The sequence below is a fragment of the Dendrobates tinctorius genome, unplaced genomic scaffold, assembly GCF_039654945.1.
Source record: "Dendrobates tinctorius isolate UK_male_01 unplaced genomic scaffold, ASM3965494v1 ptg000201l, whole genome shotgun sequence".
Classification (NCBI taxonomy): Eukaryota; Metazoa; Chordata; class Amphibia; order Anura; family Dendrobatidae; genus Dendrobates; species Dendrobates tinctorius.
This window is the reverse complement of record NW_027361868.1, coordinates 4,853,692-4,873,509: the sequence shown is the minus strand read 5'-3', so window position 1 is coordinate 4,873,509 and position 19,818 is coordinate 4,853,692. Positions and strand designations below refer to the sequence as shown.

Below are 19,818 nucleotides of genomic sequence, written 5' to 3'. Positions count from 1 at the left end.
CACTTAGGCTTCTTTCACACGTCCATGTCTCCGGTACGTGCGGTGACAGTTTTCACACGTACTGAAGACACGGACACACGTAGACCCATTCAAATGAACGGGTCTGTGCACATATCTGTATTTTCTCACGGACCGTGTGTTCGTTTGCTCCACTCATCGACATGTCCGTTTTTGTGCATCTGCATGGATCACGAGGACCCATACAAGTCAATGGGTCCTAAAGTCTTAGGGTTAAAATTCAAACAAATTGTTTGAATACACGGACACAGAGAGCACACGGATCATGGTACACATGGACAGCACACGGATGTGACAAACGGACACATGGACACGGATATCTCTGGTACCGGAAATATCAGGACGTGTGAAACCGGCCTTATAGGGTGAGAATTTTCCTTTACAAATGAGGCTTACCCAGTACCGAAATTTAATTAGGTGAATCAAAAAGTTATTTATTACTTCTCCTTTGAATGAAAGAAGAACTCGATATACAAAAGGAAACCTTCCATTCCGGCTGCGGGGTCCCTTTAAAACCTTTTGCCAATTAATTTTCCCTTCTTGCTTCAGTACCTAGAACCCGTCAGGCCCTGTCATTTATTTCCAGAGTTTACCTGCTCTGCAAATTAGCAAACTAGATTGTTAAGATGAAAGAAAGTGGCCGATTCTTAAGATCAGCTTTCCCACCGCTAAAATATGCAGGGAGTCAGTTCTTTAGTGCCGTCAGGAGATAAATGGCTGGTTTTCCTTGCTGAAGAATATATAATAGTTAAAAAGTCACTTTTTTCTTCTAGCTGTACATAAATCACAGAACTAGTCAATATTTAATAATGCTTGCCTTGGATTGCAGTCCCTTGATCACCCCTGTCATGTGTAATAGCTCCCTCTTCGATATCTTTGACATAAAAGCCCGGCTTTACTGCAATACTAACATGTAGAGGGTCATTACAGATCGACATTTACCTTAATCTGTGACTGCCAACCATGAACCGATAAATTCCAGAAGATTCCACTGGGAGAAATCAGTATAGTTCTCAGTGGAAAGAAATGAAAGAAAATTCTGCCGAGAACGGAATACATTTTCTACAAGGGCTGTTTGGCAAATGGGTCCTGACTTTTTGAAAGTTCTCTCGTTGCGAAGACTTGCAACATTTAATGCCGATTTTGATGTTTTGACAGACAGGCAGACGATCGCCGGTGACGTGAAGAGGCAGAATTTTCTCGGAAAAAAAAAAACAAAACAATGCAAGATGGAACAGAAGATGTATGGTTCGCACATTATTCACTGCGCTATCTTGGCAGGTCGGTGTTTGGCTTGTCAATCGGACAGGAAAAGAAAAAAAATTTTTTGCTCTTTTTTTTTTTTTGCTTTTTCTTTTTAAAACCAAAATCGATCATCAGTCCGACAACTCATAAATGTAACAAGTGCTTCACGGCAGAAGACATCAAAGTGTTCGCTGCATGAAAACAAAAAAAAAAAAAATAGGGGACAGAGCAAGCTTTGAGCTTTGAACGAAGTCAGTAGAGACTGCCTATCATATAATAAACGCTCCGGCACATATGCTTCACAAAACGGTACATAAAACAGGCCTTTTATATCGTTCTTTGGGGATTGTATCGCGGGCGGATCTGTTCTCTAACATAAAAGAAGCAGGAAATAAAATAATAGCGCTGGATATGGCGGGAAAGAATTTTTTTTGTCCTTTTATAAGTGAAAGATGTTTTTGAATGTTGTCAGAATTTTTGTATTCTGGCTATTAAAAAAATGGTTATAATGCAAATTAAAATTAGTTATTACTTAAAATTACTAAAATATTATACTATAAAGTTATATGCACAATATACATAAAAGGGGTTGTCCAGAATTGGGCTACGAGTCTGTAGTCACTCTATGTGACCGCAGACTTGTGAATCCTCATATTGTGCGCTGTGAAGATTCTCCGGTGCCAGCGCTATAAGTGGGCGGTCATGGGACCTCAAGGATGTGGAGAGATCACAATCCAAGCTGCTGGAGGTCTAGTGTGAAGTGTCCACAATCAGTGATGGTTTGGGGAGCCATGTCATCTGCTGGTGTAGGTCCACTGTGTTTTATCAAGACCAAAGTCAGTGCAGCCGTCTACCAGGGAATTTTAGAGCACTTCATGCTTCCCTCTGCCGACAAGCTTTTTGGAGATGGAAATTTCATTCTCCAGCAGGACTTGGCACCTGTCCACACTGCCAAAAGTACCAATACCTGGTGTACAAACAACAGTATCACTGTGCAGCAAACTCACCTGACCTTAACCCCATAGAGAATCTATGGAGCATTGTCAAGAGGAAGATGAGAGACACCAGACCCAGACGAGCTTGCAGGCTGCTATCAAAGCAACCTGGGCTTCCATAACCTCTCAGCAGTGCCACAGGCTGATCGCCTCCATGCCACGCCGTCTTGATTGAGTAATTGATGCAAAAGGAGCCCTGACCAAGTATTGAGTGCATTTACTGAACATACATTTCAGTAGGCCAACATTTCAGATTTTAAAATCATTTTTCAAGCTGGTGTCATAAAGTATTCTAATTTACTGAGATAATGACTTTTGGGTTTTCAATGGCTGTAAGCCATAATCATCAACATTACCAGAAATAAACACGTGAAATAGATCACTCTGCTTGTAATGATTATAGAATATATGAGATTCACTTTTTGTATTGAAGAACTGAAATAAATTAACTTTTTGATGATATTTTGATTTTAGGAGAATAATAATAATAATCTCTTTATTTATATAGCGCTAACATATTCCGCAGCGCTTTACAGTTTTGCACACATTATCATCACTGTCCCCGATGGGGCTCACAATCTAAATTCACTATCAGTAGGTCTTTGGAATGTGGGAGGAAACCGGAGAACCAGGAGGAAGCCCACGCAAACACGGGGAGAACATACAAACTCCTCCAGATGTTGTCCTTGGTGGGATTTAAACCCAGCAAGGCTGCAGTGCTAACCACTGAACCACCGTGCTGCCCAGCACTTGTATATACAAAGCATCCTGTGTTAGCACCAATCGCAGCCTTTTAACCGCCTAAATGCTGCCATGAGTAGGGACGGCAGCATCTACATGGTAAATAAAAAGGGGACTTTATTTTTAACCCCATTGTTACGATGGCATGGTCCTGATGGTTGCTATGGCAGTTTGAGGCCAAGTAATGGGGCTATTGGGTCCAATTACGGCAACCTGCTAAGTAGTAAGCAACATTTTAATTGAAAAATATGTAGTTTTTCATTCCATTCCAATATGTTTTTTAAATTCTCTAAAGCATCTGAAGGGTTAACAAACTATTCCTTCACAGAACTTTGGGGGAGGGCGCAGTGTTTAAAACGTTATCACTTTTTGTGGATTTAAAAAGATATCCGCCCCTCAAAGTCACTTCAAAATTGAATAGATTAGTTAAAAAAAAAATTATAAATTTCCCTAGAAAAAAGAAAAATTGCTGCTAAAATTTTAATCCTTCTTACAAAATATAAAGACTCATGGAAAATGATGCTGACGTAAAAGTAGACATATGGTAAATGTGGTTCTGATTAAACTGTACGCTTCTCCAGGTCTTGCCAAAATGCCTCAACAACTTTTTGTTCTTCCTAACGTAACGAGTCACTTTTTGTGACTTGAAGATTTTTGAATTTCCATAAAATAATTTGCTAATAACTGGTATTGGAGATTTGAAAATCTATAAGTCACAAAAATGGGCATGTTAGGAAATGCATGAAGTGTTCAATAAAGACATAGTGGGCTGAGGTACGGGGACAGTTCCCTGGGTTCCCTACAATGGTATAAAACATTTCATTGGCTGTAAGCCATAATCATCAACATTGACAGAAATAAACACTTGAAATAGCTCACTCTGTAATGACTATATAACATGAGTTTCACTTTTTGTATTGAACTGAAATAAATTAACTTGCTGATGATATTCTAGTTTTGTGAGAAGCAACCTGTAAATAGTGATTGTTCATTTAGTGACAGGTGACTAACAGGTCTGGGCCCAAGGTTGTGAAACAGTAGATTCAAAGAGGGGAAGGGTACATACAACATGAGTGGGACAAAGTGAGGTCGTGGTGGAAAGGGGAATAGACTTGGTGTTAGACGTGTACTTGAGTTAGGTGTTAATGTCATTGAAAGCACAACTGAACAAAACACCGTCTCGTCCTATCCAAAGACCACTGACAATATCTGTTACTGGCCGGCCTACTCAACTCCCTTTCTTTGGCAGCCGCACAGCAGTACATCTTGTAGATGAGTCTTAGAAAGAGCATGTGCTCGAGTGGATAGCATGCACTGCATCAAGTGGCCTCTCCTCCTCTTCCTCCACCTTAACCTCACACAACGTACAAGCCTCAGAGGTGGCACTCCAATCACCCTTGTTTCCCCCCTCGCGTCACAATTTTCCAAACACCAAACTGACTGAGGGGAACCACAGATGGGCCATTCTGCAGAGCTGTTCACACATTCTATTCCATGGGCATAAGAGGTCTGCTCCAAAGGTTCACAGAATCCTTAGGAGGAAAGCCTCTGCACTGATGCCCCACATTTTTTCATGTTGGATCCGGAGCTGGATGAACTAGAGTCCGAGCAAAATACAGACCTTCATCACCAGACATTAACTACTGGGGGTGGAGATGATCCTGATGAGAAACTCCGATACCATAGGTGCACGTAAACTGTCCTGTGGTGCCAGGCCAGGAAAATGATGAGGGTGACTCTCAGGGTAAGAAGTAAGAGTACAGAGAACATAACAATGAGATTATAGATCCCACTTAATGTGAACCCAGAGGTATGCAGCTGAGTAGCTCAGCAGAGGAGGAGGAGTAGTAGTAGGAAGACGAGGAGGTGACGTAGCAACTTACCGCCCAGACACTGAGTGATGCAACCACAACAATCATTGCATCATCAACCAGAACTCTGGCTGCAGCCAGCACCGGTAGCGAGTGTGGAGTTCGCAGGGGCGGCAAGACTTGCCTAGCCTAGGCCGTTCTTGAGACTGAAAAAAATGATCCAACTCACTATCTGCCAAAATTGCAAAGAAAAAAACCTCAGTAGAGGCAAAAATTGAAATAATTTGACAACTACAGGAATGAACAAGCACATACTCGATCAACATGTCTTAGTCTGGGAATTTCACTATTCTGAAATGCCGACTAGTGGGCCTCGCCAACCACCGGCTGTACCCATCAACCACATTTGCTGCTTCTTCCTCCTCCATCACCATGCCAAGTGTTCACACACAGTTCTCCAGTCATAGAAAATCCACTTGTTTACATGCTACAGTCGGTGGCTACTGGCTCAGTGAGAGCCCGTCAGCTGTTATGAAAGTGGAGATGCCTGCTGTTTTTGCGTCACCTAGCACAACACATCTTTCTCAACTACCATAGCATCTACGTCTGTACCTCACTCACAATACAGCAGTTTGTCCTGTTCACCCTACTCCACCATCTCAGCACGCACAGCAGCCAGCCCTCGGTCCCGCAGTTGCGGTCACGTTAAAGAATGTTTCCTCCTACACATGCCAAAGCTAAGAGCTTGAACTCCACTATCTCCAATCTGTTGGCCACAGAAATGCTTCCTTTCCACCTGGTGGATACAAACTGTTTCTGAAAATTGATGCCCGTCGCAGTTCCCCAGTTCCAGCTACCCAGTCGCCATTGCTTCTCTAAGAAGGCTGAGCCTTCAGTACACCAGTTTGTCGCAGACGACATCACCCTTTCCCTGCATAAATCTATATCTGCCAGGGTGCATTTCAGCACTGACACCTGGATGAGCAAAAATGGGCAGGGATGTTGCAGCTCGCTGATGGGGCACTGTGTGACTCTAGTGGCTGTGGCAGGCAAGAGGTCAAGGGGCTGCTGTACAAGTCTTTGAATCCCCAAGGCTTGCGGGACAAACCTCTGTATAAAATACTTCCACTGCTTCTGCCTCCTCCAACAGTGCCCTCAACCTCTCCCTTAATGAGACATGCATTCTAACAGTTCCACCTCTGTACTGCACAACCAGGGCTCACTGCAAGCCAGGGCTCACCGTAATCAGGCAGTGTTTAAACAAATATGCCTTGGAGATCACAGTCATACAGCTCAAGAGTTATGGACAGCTACTCAAGATGAGTTTGAGCAATGGCTGACTCCACTTAACCTGGAGCCAAGGAAGGCCTTGTGCGATAACGGTGCAAACCTGGTGGTGGCCCTACACCAGGGCAACCTCGCAAACATACCTTGCATGGCTCATGTCCTCAACCTTGTGTTACAGCAATTTCTCAGCCACTATCCTGACCTGCATGCACTGCTGTGGAAAGAACGGTTGCAGTGTGCTCACTTCCGCCATTCGCACCCCGCAGGTCATCGGCTTGCATCACTGCAGAAGTTTTTCAGTCTACTGGTGAACCGGTTAATATGCGATCTGCCGACATGGTGGAATTCCACTCTGCACATGTTGCAGCAACTGTGGCAGCAGCAATGAGCCCTGGTGTTGTATGTCCTGGGCCAACGCAGTATGGACGTGGTGCAAATCACGCTTGCAGAGTTAACACCGATGTCACTTTAGTGGTGTGTGACAATAAATTTTTTGAAATGTGGAAACTCCAAGTTGGGTCTCCATCTGGTGGGTTGCCTATGTAATTAGGGCTTCCAGACAGGCAGGACTGCACTTACTTTCACCAATATTACTATATGAAACCGATGTTTGTTCCATCTGAGTGTGGCTGGAAAAAAAAAATTGAACTGTTGCATGAGGTATCAGGGCTCCCAGATAAGAAGAATTACACTGCTCCTTAACCACCAGGTCTTCATTGAAACTTCAGTTCAAAGCTGTAAATGTTGAGCCAGACCCTAATACCTCATGCATGGCTGACTGCTTCTGTGCCATTAGCAAATTTCTACTGTGGGTCAATTGATGCCACTTTTCATGGTGTCTTCCCCTAATTTTAGCTGTTTGGGAAGCTATTTATCACTCCTTAAGGTGTTGTGTATACGTTTGGTTTGGCCTCCCATTGAATCTAATGGTGTTTTGGTAATTTTGGCGAACATCTTCTGTGAACATTGGCTCATCTCTGTCTGTAACCCCTTTATTTAGCAGGATGCTAGTGCAAAAATGTTACAAATCATTCATTCACTCAGTGATCGAGATAGTAGAAGGGAGAAGGGGAGGGAAAGACACAGACATCCCAAGAATAGGAAGAGAGTATTTAAGGGAGGGCAGAGAAAATAGACTATAATAGACTATAGATAAGGCAGAAATCACATGAAGGGGTAATAAGTGGAAAGAAGCTGTGCTTATATATGAGTTAATGAAGACAGTAGCACCCCAGATGCACACATAGCTCATATCCAGCCTATATTACTGGGAGAGACACTCCCAAAAGAGAAACATCTGAAAGTTGGCACAGGCTGCAAACTGCATGTTAAGAGGTCTGAAAATTAACGAAAGAAGGAAAATTGCAGATTGAAACTTAGCACAATTTCGTTTTTAAAAAGGAAACTACTCACATAATGTGAGGTAGCGCTGTCATTTACTTGGGGAATTCTCGCTTGGCAATGAACAAAACACATCCGGCACGGGTTTTCCATCAAACATAGCAGTCCATGCGGTTTATTATGCAGCATAAACCGATAGAAGCAATCAACAAAACTTCACATAAACAGCAGAGCGTCCATTATAGCTTCCCTCAGTAAACCCAGTGTTCACACAGGTTGCTCAATGTCCAGCATACAGGCTCTCTTAGCCTCATTTATCTCACCCACGTCAGGGTCTCCACATGGTTCCGTCACTCATGCTGCAGACGTCCATATCACTCCAGGGAACTTTCAGGCTCTGGCAGCCATTACACACACAGCCACACACAGGCTGTTAGCCAGGAGACAATCCTGCGCACGGGACCATCCACTCTGGACCAACCAGGTCCCGGCATTCACCACTTGTGACTCACCCTGGCCACATTATATCGTTCATAGCCACGCCCACTGGGTCACATGACTCTGACCTCATCACAGGTCCTTCAGGCATTTTCGCACTCTTTACAACCGTGCTTTAAACACACCCCTGGGTGGATTTGTAGGTAACCAGACCCGCCCATCTCTCTAGTTACCTGGAGACTTCTCCCTCTCATATTAAATCAGCATCTCAGCAAAGACCTTGCTGATCACACACACATAAGTCTACATCTCAAAGCCACCCACTTTGAGATACCCAACGGCCATTCAATATTCTGCCATTCATCCTTTTTCCTGGAACCTCCCCACACAGCACCCCCTAGCGGACACAGTGGTTACTACACCACAATATGTAAAATTCATTTTTTCCATATCAAAGATGTTAACAACTGTAGTTGTTCATACATAGAAAAGAAAGGGCCCAGTGTAAAGATCAAAATGGATCCTTTATTATTGTGCCCAAATTTACCCTCTAGAATTTGTTTTCTCCTCCATGTTCTTTCCATGACCCATGTGACAATATCCCCATATTTACTAAGTTCATAGCTTTTCTAGATAGGAAACTCCTGCACAGGTTTCTGCCACCCAAAAATAAAGGTGATGAGACGAACTGGAACAGTGCAATCAGATCATAACAGGTGCATGGTCCACTTTTATGGCATATACTGTATGTCGAGGTGATATGGGAATCCTCTGGACTCAAAATTATGTTTTTATCTATGGAATTCTATATTTTCCATACACATTTTATTGCTTAGTGTTTTAGGTAATGTGGAATATAAAAAAAATTGCAATGTTCAAATCAGTTTTTTTATTTTAACTTTATTTTTTTAAGTTGCTGATAATGTTATTTTTAATTAATTTCCATATCATTGTATTTATTTAAAAAAAAGCTGAAATCTTGCATGTTCTATTGTGAATGGTGGATCCTGTGTTATCTGCTGTATATAGAGGTGTTATCAGTTATTGTACAGGAGGGGAGGAGGAGGTGAGCTGTGACATCACCTATTATGGATCCTGTGTTATCTACTGTATATAGAGACGTTATCAGTCATTGCTATCATATGATCATGAGACTGCTGAAAAGTCTTCTGTACAGAAAAAGAACTGTTCAGTATTAGGATTGATGTCCACCACTGGGGGAAGAGGCATTACTAACATTATGTCCACTAAAATGAATAGTCTGCACAGTCATGAGTCATGACGGATAATCCAGACAGAGAGACGTTTTTTGTAACTGCTCTCTACCCCAGGTGATTGATGACAATCTTGATTGTGATATTCTCAGTGATATTAACTGATAATTTTCTGACAGTATGTGATATGATTTTTCCAAACCATACATCTCCTTTAAAGGAAAATAAGTTCTAATGGCACAAGACACCAAACATAAAAGTTACCTTCTCTTTCATAAAACAATCCATTAAAGATGACATCATATGTTATCCGACCATTGGGCCTTTCAGGTCCTTTCCATTTCAGTTGAACATCCTTTGGACCGTTCACATTCACATGGACTGAAACATTTCCTTCTGGCTTTGATTCTTGCGTGAAAGCCTCAGTCTGATAAACCAAAAAATAGACAAAATGTCAAGGCAGATAATGAAACAAATACATTTTGGAGTAGCCCTATGTAAGCCCCACCTTTGAGGAATACAAACGGCATCCCTACGTATGGAGTCAACTACCATTCCCATCAAAGCCACCCTTCAAATAGATTTGAAGCCACTGATGAACTTGCAGGTATACAGTAACTTGTAGAATTCAGGGCAGGGTATAGTGAAAGAAGAAATGATGCCAAAGTGGACTAAATGGTCTACACAGATGATGGTGGAAAGCCAGAACCACCCCTTAACTGCACATGAAACAGGATTAGGGTCGACTTTTCGCTAATCAAAACCCCTAAGCCAACTAACGTTCTGAAGAATTTCCATATCAGGCTTTAATTGCAAATCCACGGTATATTTATGAACTTGTTTAATTATTTTACGTGCTTACATAGCACCATTAATTCTGCAGCGCTTTACAGACTTCACAATCTTATCTCCCCATCAAGATGTCTTTGGAATTTCAGAGGAAATAGGAGAACCTGGAACAATCCCAAACAAACACGGGGAGAACATACAAACTCCTTGCAGATGTTGTCCTTAATGGGATTTGAACCCAGGACCCCGGGGCTGCAAGGCCAAAGTTGCAACCACTGAGCCAATGTGCTGCCCTATACTGTAAACATCTGAAGGATATGGTCCCACTTCTGAAACTTGTACTTATCGTGAGAATGAGACCCTACTTCTGGAGCTACCAAAAAATGGAAGTGCAAAGCTGTGCATGTGCGTCCACTTTTCCATTCCCAATGGAAAAAGGCGATGTAGACTTATGATCAATGCGGATCCCAAAGGTGAGACCTGCATCTATCAGAAATTGAGGTCTTAGTTGGTAACGCCCCTGTGAGATTTTCTATCAAGAAGCCATCAATGTTTGATTGTAGTGAGTCAGCAGAATGAAGCTCCAGTAGCGCTTCAACAACCCCTTTATTGTTTACACAGAGTTCTGACAGGGTCTCTGGTGCCATATGTGAGGGGAGATGCGTCGCAAAGGTTATTATCCTGCGTGATGTGAAAGCGATAACTTTTCCTCCAGCATGATATGTGCTGAGAGTAAATCAGTCGTTCCCAGGGTCTGGCTTTCATGGTGAGTAGGTAAGAGAAGGGTGGGATTGCCTACTCACCATATCTCGACCTCAAGGGTGTGGTTGGAAGAAGTTAAATGTCCAGCCAGTGTTTTTTTTTTCCTTTCTGTATTGTTTTGGAGGAAAAAAGCCTCCAAGATGAAGCTTCAGTGAGCTCTGCCATGCGTGGTTGTCTCAGAAGTTGGGAACCATACGGGTAAGGACTTTGTATGGACTTTTTATTTTCATTTGTGGCAGAAAGGCTGTTTTTGTTACTAATTTGGGCTTTATGGTTTCTTAAGTAATAAACTACCCAGAGACTTTAACCTAAAGTGTTCCTGTGTCTACCTCGGGGAGCAGCTATTAGAGCCGACCATGCACAAAGTGAATGGGACTAAGATACAGTACCAGGCACAGCCAACAATACAGGCCAGACACTGTGTCTGTACAAGGAACAAAGGTGGCAATATTTTGGCCCTCCTTAAACAACATTTAATTCTTAAGGCCACGTCACACTAAGCGATCTCACTAGCGAGATCGCTGATTTTGTGACACACCAGTGATCTCACCAGCGAGATCGCTGTGTGTGACGGGGATCAGCGACCGGCCCCCCTGCCGGTTATCGCCGATCGTGCTCGAGCGGCTTGGGCTGTTTTTTGATCGCTAGTCTCCCGCTGCCCAGCACACATCACTGCGTGTGGCAGCGAGAGACCAGCTATCAGTGACGCTGGACGCTGGTTGCTAATGTAAACGTCGGGTATCCAGGAGTCGCGCGGCTCCTAGATACCCGATGTTTACCTTGGAAACCAGCGTGTATGTCGCTGGTCCTGATCGTTGGGGTGTCTATGTGACAGCTCACCAGCGATCAGCCCAACGATGTTCCGGCCATCCCATCATGTCGGATCGTTGGTGGGATCGCTGGGACATCGTTTAGTGTGACGGGGCCTTTACTGATGTGAAAATTAAATATCTAGATCCATACCATATCGATTTCACCCTTGTGCACTCAAAGTACTAAGTATAAACATTTCTCAAAGATAACAAAATCCAGCAGCAGTAGCAGATTATATTTTTTTTTGTACACTATGGTGTAAAACCAAACTACATATAAATGACAACAATCACAAAAGACACATACTGGCATGATAATATATTCGGCTGATGACATAGCTAATGTTAATTGAACACAGGGTTTCACTTTAATCGTTCTTTTCTCAATAAGTTTTCCTATATTTTTTTCTTCCAGCAGGGATCATTTCTCTGACATTTATCTCATTGCAATTTTTCATACCTATTTTCCCTTTTCTTATTTTTTCAAAAAACTTCTAAAATACTTGAAGTTAAAAATGAAGACACTATTTTGGCGATGGGCCAGGCAAGCTTTTAAGAGTAAATATTCATCAAAGTAGTTGAAGCTATAAAATGTTTGATGGTAATAAACTGTGCATTTCTGTTCTACCGTTGAGGCTGTGGGAAAAGTTGGAACCAATTCAAGCAGTAAAACGGAACCCTCTAAGTAGACACAATTAGGATTTAGAATTTTCTTTCACCATTCTGTGTGTTGTATGCAGCATATGATCAGTAGACATGATAGTAACCGTTTCCTCGCTCTTAAAGGAGTCAAACAGGATTACTAGAACAATGCTGCTTTCTTCAGAAAATATGGCCGCATTGTAGGATCATCTAGACAAAAGTAGAGTCGGTCAGTAATCTCTGGTTGCTGGATGCAAACCATGAGAACCACATACTATTTGTCAGCATCAGTGACTCTTCTTTTATTGGCCAGCTAAGCAAAAGATGAGCCACAGATGTCAGTATGTATGAGTCGGTTCTCAGGGCTTCCATCTGAAGGTCAGGAACTACTGACCTGGTCGCGGGACTGAGTCTTATGAATCTATTCACTCCAACTCTACCTGTATTACAAACGATAGGATTTACACACAAAGTCATGACTCTTCCCCTCAAAGTAGTGTCCTTATCTTGCAAAGATAGGATTTACACACAAAGTCATGACTCTTCCCCTCAAAGCAGTGCCCTTATCTTGCAAAGCTCCCTTGTTGGGCAAACACTGCCTATAACCCAGGGAGTCTAGCCTGGCTTCTAAAAGTCTCCCTACAGCAGATAGGAGTATCCACAAGGAAAAACAACACCCCCAGACCACTATCGATATGGTCTCACCCAGCAATCCATTTCCTTACTCTCCTCAGAGGAGGGACACGAACCAAGAGATAGATGACTGCAGATGAAGGTCTTTTCCTTTTGATGAAGATTTTGGTTTGGTAATGCTTCCTAAAGGGACACACACTAACTAGGATAAATGCCTCTAACAGGTGGCACTAGCGTGCCAGTTTTCTTCCTCCTTGATGATCACTAATTTGCATAAGTTTTCCCCCAGGGAATATTGCCTGGCCTATAAATCTCCCTTCTTTCTTTAGCATTGGTATCCACAAGGAGAAACACTATCCTGTAGACCAGTGTTTCCCAACTCCGGTCCTGAAGAGCCACCAACAGATCATGTTTTCAGGATTTCCTTAGTATTGCACAGGTGATAATTGCATCACCTGGACAGGCAAGAATTCAAACACCTGTGCAAAACTGAGGAAGTCCTGAAAACATGACCTGTTGGTGGCTCTTGAGGACTGGAGTTGGGGAACACTGCTGTAGACCATGGGTCTCAAACTGCATTCCTTGAGGGTCGCAAACCATGCGTGTTTTTGAGATTTCCTTAGCATTGCACAAGGTGCTGGAATCATTATCTGTGCAGGCAATTAAATTATCACCTGTGCAATACAAGGAAATCCTGAAAACATGACCTGTTTGTGGCCCTTGAGGAATGCAGTTTCAGACCTCTGCTGTAGACCTTCATCAATTGCCTCTCACCCAACCAACCATACCCTGCTCTCCATCAATGAGCAGCAAGAACCCGGAAATACCTGTCTGCTCATGGAGGTCTTTTAACTTTTAAAGAAGATTTTGCTTTCATAAGGTTTATTAAAGGAACAGACATTGACTTGGATAAGTACCTCCAACAAGTGGTACTAGAGTGACAGTTTTCTTCTGGTCTGGTCTTTCTCTTGGTCGAGAACTAATGTGCATAAGTACATTGTCTGGCCTATATATCTCTCCACTCTAACTGTGATATCCATAAGAATAAACACTATCCTCTAGACCAGGGGTCCCCAACCTGTAGCTCGGGAGCCACATGTGGCTCGCGGTCCCGTGAATTGTGGCTCGCGACTGTCTGCCAGCTTGGTGCATTAGGTCCAGGTCTAGCAAACAGGTATGAAGAGTACATCTCAAAATGGTGAATTTTGTGAGTAGCCCTGCACAGAAGAGCAGATCTGGATGCACATTTACTGGTCTTATGGGTTTAGAGATGTTTTAGGTATGGTACGCTGGAGGATGGTGCGCAAAGCTGAATGTGATAGTGTCTTGGGAGTCCTTGATAGGAGAATACTGAATGGGGGTATTGTGGGAACCCCTGGATGTCAGTGTACTGCTTTGGAGTGATTCTGTGGAAAAGCTTTAGTTATCATTATACCTGTAATGGGGGCTTTGGTTGACACTACTTAAAGGGGGTAGGAGCTGGATGTGACTCACGCCCCTCTCTCAGTGCTGAATGTGGCTCTCAAGGTCAGAAAGGTTGGGGACCACTGCTCTAGACCTTTATCAATAGTCTCTCACCCATTCCTCCACTGAAGAGCAGCATGAACCTGGAAACAGCTGTCTGTAGATTCAAGTCATTTGTTTTTAGAACAGGCTCTGGTTTAGCTAAAAAGACACGTTGCTTGTGAAAGAAACAAACAGACTAAAGGCCCCGTCACACACAGCGATCTCACCAGCGAGATCGCTGTGTGTGACAGGGATCAGCGACCGGCCCCCCTGCTGGGTATCGCTGATCGTGCTCGATCGTTCTGGGCCATTTTTTGATTGCTGGTCTCCCGCTGGCCAGCACGCATCACTGCATGTGGCAGCGAGAGACCAGCGATCAGCGACGCTGGACGGTGGTTTCTAATGTAAACAGCGGGTATTCAGGAGCCGCGGCTCTTAGATACCCGATGTTTACATTAGAAACCAGCTTGCTCGCTGGTCCTGATCGTCTATGTGACAGCTCAAAAGCGATCAGCCTAACGATGTCCCACCGATCCCATCCATGTCGGATCGTTGGTGGGATCGCTGGGACATCGTTATGTGTAACGGGGCCTTGAGGTTATTTTCACACGCTGAGTTTTTGCACCTTTTTTTTGTCATGCCAAATTTAAGCTGCGTCTCAGTTGCTTCCAAATAGAAGGCTTTGCTTAGTTTTTTCTGCGTTTTTTTTTTGCTTCGTTGTTGGTGCTTTTTATTTACTGTGCTATTGTCAGCGTACATTTGTCTCTTGTGCATGCTGATAAAGTTTAGTGCATAAAAAAAAATCTGATTCTACTTCATCCGGTTTTGACACCAAAAAAAATACAGCAAAACCTGAAACTTGCGGGGGTTTTTTTGCAGCATTTGTGCACTGCCCATTGCTTTCAATGGGTGAAAAACGCTGAAAGAAGCGACATGCTTCATTTTGCAAAAACCAATCTCTTATGACAAACAGGGAAAAATAAACAAGGTGTGTGCATGAGATTTCTGTAAAGTCATTGACTTTGCTGGTACTGTGAAACACAGCTGAAAATTTGCTGAAAAAAAAACTGCTGCAAAAACACAACGTGTGAACATAGCCTTACACTGTAGAAATGTTCAATTTATGGCACTAAGGTGCTAGCGTTGTACCTTCTGGAGGAAAAGCCAAATTGCACCAGCAATCGCGTTCATCGCAATCACCGGAATGTGAAAGCAAAAACTTAACTGACTCACAGAGACTTGTAATAATAGACCCCAAAGATTCAACAGGACATGACACTTTTTTTTGGAGCCAATCACTTGAAACTAGGGTTTATTTTTTACAGTGTGAGTCACGATTAACATACTAGATCATATGGATGTTTGTATAAAATATTAGGATGAGATTAATAGTGGAAGGGCACATGTTCTCCATGGTGGGTTGACGCCAGGGTTATCACCTAAGGAACCCCTTTTTAATAAGATTTACCCCTTTTTACTGGACTAATTGATATCAGAGCGTTAGTCCTAATACCTGACATTGATGCTCACCTCATTCGATAGATACCAGACTTATTCTAATTAACAGTACGGAATACTTTAACATTCTGAGAGTTTTTTTTTAAAAAAAAGAGACTTAAGAACCAGTTAACCTACAAATCTCTTACCTTTTCTCCTAAGGCACAGCCTTTTGCGGTACAAGCCTGGAGCCTGAAGGAATGCTTACTCCAGGGACTCAAGCCATCTACGAAATAACTTCGACGTGAAGAGTTCTGCATTAAGATTCCGTCCATGTACAGCCCATAAGAGGTTATAACGCCTAGAAAAATAACAGTAAAACCAAATCTTAGAGTAAAACAATAACATATCAGTATATAATAAAGGGCTCCGATTCATTTTACTTCTGCTCATTAAAAACAATCTGTTCGCTTGGATTTTAGTCTTAGGTTTGTCTTTAATGCTTTCAAGTTATTGAACCTATTCATAATACATGATGACAACATTACTATATACTGTATATACTCGGCTCAAAAAATGAATGAAACGCTTAAATATTACAATGTAACCCCAAATAAATTAAGAGGAACCTGTCACCTTGGAAAATGCTTTTTTTTTCCTGCAGGTAAATAGTGTTAGAATACTGCCCGGCCGACTTCCTGAAACTGCGGCTACTAGGAGAAACTTAGGTTACTTCCTCCCAGGTGCCGCAGGTTTCAGTCATGGTGGCGTGAATGGAGCGGATAAAGTCAGTGCTTACAGCACCGCGGCGGCTGTAAGGACATCCCGACCCTTTGATTGGCAGCTCATCTGTATAGAGATATGTCAATAGCATTTTCTGTGGCGACAGGTTCACCTTAAACTTCAACAACAGGTCTACTGGAGAGACAGCATCGTGGCACACCCCCAAAACGGGACTGGCTTTGCAGGTGATGGCCTCAGACGATTACTCTCCCATTATCATTTCTGACGTATTCTTCTCTAGTTCTGCCATTTTCTAGTGTCCTTGTCACTACCGATAGCATGTCGCTGTACTGCTGCCCACCCAGGTTGTACAGTTAGGCCAGCTTGTCCAGGATGATATATTCATAGGAGCCATCACTAGAAGGTTTACTGTGTCTCCTAGTGCAGTCTCAAGACCATGGACAAGGAAAGCCCCATAGGGTCATAGAGGGGCATCAACCCATCACTAAAACCGGTATCTACACCTTTTTGTGAGGAGATACAGAAAAAACATTGGTAAACTGTCACAGACTCCATGAGGGTGGCCTGAGGACCCAACATCCTGTAGTGGGACCTGTGCTCACAGTATAGAGTTATCCACTTGATTGGCTTTTGCCGGAGAAGACTAGATTTGACAGATTCACCAGCAGTGCTCCATTCTCTTTACAGATGAGAGCACGGTCACACTGGGCACACACAACAGGCGTAAAGGAGTCCATGGTGACACTGTGCTGAATATTATACTGCTGGCAACATGACCCAGCATGGCTTCTTTTACAGTGAGTCTGTGGCAGTCTAGGAACTAGGGTGGCATATAATTAGATGGTTGCACATGTCTTCACATAAATACATTGACTGCATTTAGGCATGAGGATGAAATCTTTGCAGCCAGCCACTGTCAGTGCTTATCCTGTTGCAGCAGATGCAGGGTTAATTCTGGTGCACGAAAATGTCATGTGGCAGAGTGTGCAGGTTGTTCCTGTATGATGAAAGTATTGGAGCACATCTGTCAACCGGTTTTTGCTACCCCATCTGAGAGCAGTATTATGTCGGAACGGAGACCCCGATTACTGGGCTGCTTAGTGTGGTTTTTATAAAATCTGTTTTATTAACAGGAGATATCACTAGAAGACCAGTAAACCTGCTTCCATGTTGTCCAATTATGACCTGTAAGGCCTCTTTCACATATCCGTTTTTTTTAATCCAGCACGACGGTTTTGGCACATAGAATGTATTGATCGCCGCATCGTGCCGGATGGACATACGGCGCCTCAGGCTTTTGCCGGAAAAGGCAAACCTGCGCCGTCTGGCGTCAGCTAAAACGTTGGCTGCAACTTTTTTTGCAGCGCCGGACCGGCTTTTTCAACAGCGCATGCGCAGGCACTGTGAGTTTTAACCCCACAAGTGCCCGGCGCAGAACGCGCTCTCTCTCCCCCCCCTGCCTCTCTCTCCTCCGTACATACCTGCTTCCCCGATGCTGCCTCTCTCGCTTGCTCCCGCTGCGGCTCCTTTAAATGTTTTACAAGCCGGATCAGGCGCCGCACCTGCATCAGCTGTCACCGCTGCACGCCTGATCCGGCGGTCTGGCATTCCGCCGCACCCCGCCGGAACAATCACACCGGATGTGTGAAAGTAGCCTAAGTGATTTGAAGCTTTCTGCCTATCCACAGTGTACATGAAAGCTGCCAATCAGTGGTGTGGGCGGGGCTATACAGAGTGCAGTAGAGAACTGGCAGACCTGCAGCAGATAAACATTGGATTACAGCAAAACTGCAGCACCCATTAAAGTAAGTGAAACATTGCTGGAATCAAGGGCTCTGTACCAACATCATACTGCCCTCAGATGGAGTAGCTTAAACTAGGTGACATATTCACTTTAATACAATGGATTTCCCTCACATTTCCAAGACCTGAATAAAAATGAGAATCTCTGGGACATTATGAATCAGTGCATGTGATGTCACTGGATTTTGCTCTGAAGCTATCTACCATCTCATCAGGAGCATGCCCAGACCTTGTCAGGGCTGCTTACTAGCACACAGAGGTCATACACACTACTGAGTCACATTATAAAATTCAAGCATATATGATCCCTTTGTGATCCGCTTTCATTTTTGGAACCTGCTGTAGCAATGCTACTCATTTGGGAGCGATCTGAGGTATCACAGGAACCGTTTCTATTTAATGGCCGACTGGTTTATTGCAGTCCTCATAAGCCACATCACAGGAAACTTAAATACAGCCTGTGTCCAGCATAAAATAGATCATAATGTGACAAGTCCATACAACAGTGCTGGTTAGCCCGCCTGGCTTAAGACCCCGTTACACACAGTGATCTCGCTGTGTGTCACATCCAGCAGCGACCGGCCCCCCTGCCGGGTATCGCTGATCGTGCTGGATGGTCCTGGGCCATTTTTTCATCACTGCTCTCTCGCTGGACAGCGCACATCGCTGCGTGTGGCAGCGGGAGCCAGCGATGAGCGACGTTGCATGCTGGTTTCTAATGTAAACATCGGGTATCCAGGAGCCGGCGGCTCTTAGAAACCCGATGTTTACCCTAGATACCAGCATGCACTGCAGGGCGGGAGGTGGAGGCAGAGCGGCGCACAGACCGGAGTAGCTCTGCTATCTGCTACTCCGGTCTGTCAGACCGAAGTAGCAGATAGCAGAGCTACCGATAGCAGAGCTACTCCGGTCTGTGCGCCTTTACAGTCCAGATTCTTAGGGTACTGTCACACTTAGCGATGTACCAGCGATCCCGACCAGCGATATGACGCAGTCAGGATCGCTGGTACATCGCTAAGTGGTCGCTAGTGAGCTGCCACACAGGCAGATCTCACTAGCGACATCGCTGGGGACGGGGGTCGCTACTTACCTGTCAGACGAGGCGATCCTGCGTCGCTCGTCGTCACAGCAGGAAGAGCCGCAGGAAGCTGACAACGAGAAACAGTCCTGGACGTTCTCGCGCGATCAGCGATAACCAGCGGGGGAGCCGGTCATAGGTAAGTATCAGACACAGCGAGATCTCTAGCAATATCGCTATAACGTCAATAGTTATAGCGATATTGCTAGCGATATCTCTTAGTGTGACATGCTCTTTAGTCCTTTAGCAAAGGCACACAATCCAGGAGATCTGCCCACCTCCATACACACACAGCAATGTGAGAGAACAGGCCTCATTTTACCAAGTGAACCACACCCAGGGGTGGAGATATGGTGAGCAGCCATCTCTTCCAACTCTGCAGCTGCTCATAATCAACCTGTCATGGCAGATTAACCCCTTTTAGCCCAATATGTACTAAAGCATTTCTCCAGGTTTACCTCCCAGCCACTATCTGCCTAGCAGCCATCTTACACCACATTAATCTAAAAAACACAACTTTCT

At 43.9% G+C, this 19,818-nt stretch overlaps 1 protein-coding gene across 1 annotated transcript in view; it reads right to left on the bottom strand.

Annotated features, from left to right (window-relative positions):
* USH2A (usherin) overlaps positions 1-19,818 on the bottom strand; it is a 994,545-nt gene that overhangs the window by 384,834 nt on the left and 589,893 nt on the right. Inside the window, exons 35-36 of the mRNA XM_073553328.1 lie at positions 15,881-16,032; positions 9,355-9,517 (exon numbers count right to left, since the gene is read on the bottom strand). Of these exons, the coding sequence (XP_073409429.1) occupies positions 9,355-9,517; positions 15,881-16,032 (315 nt within the window). The remainder of the gene's footprint in view (positions 1-9,354; positions 9,518-15,880; positions 16,033-19,818) is intronic.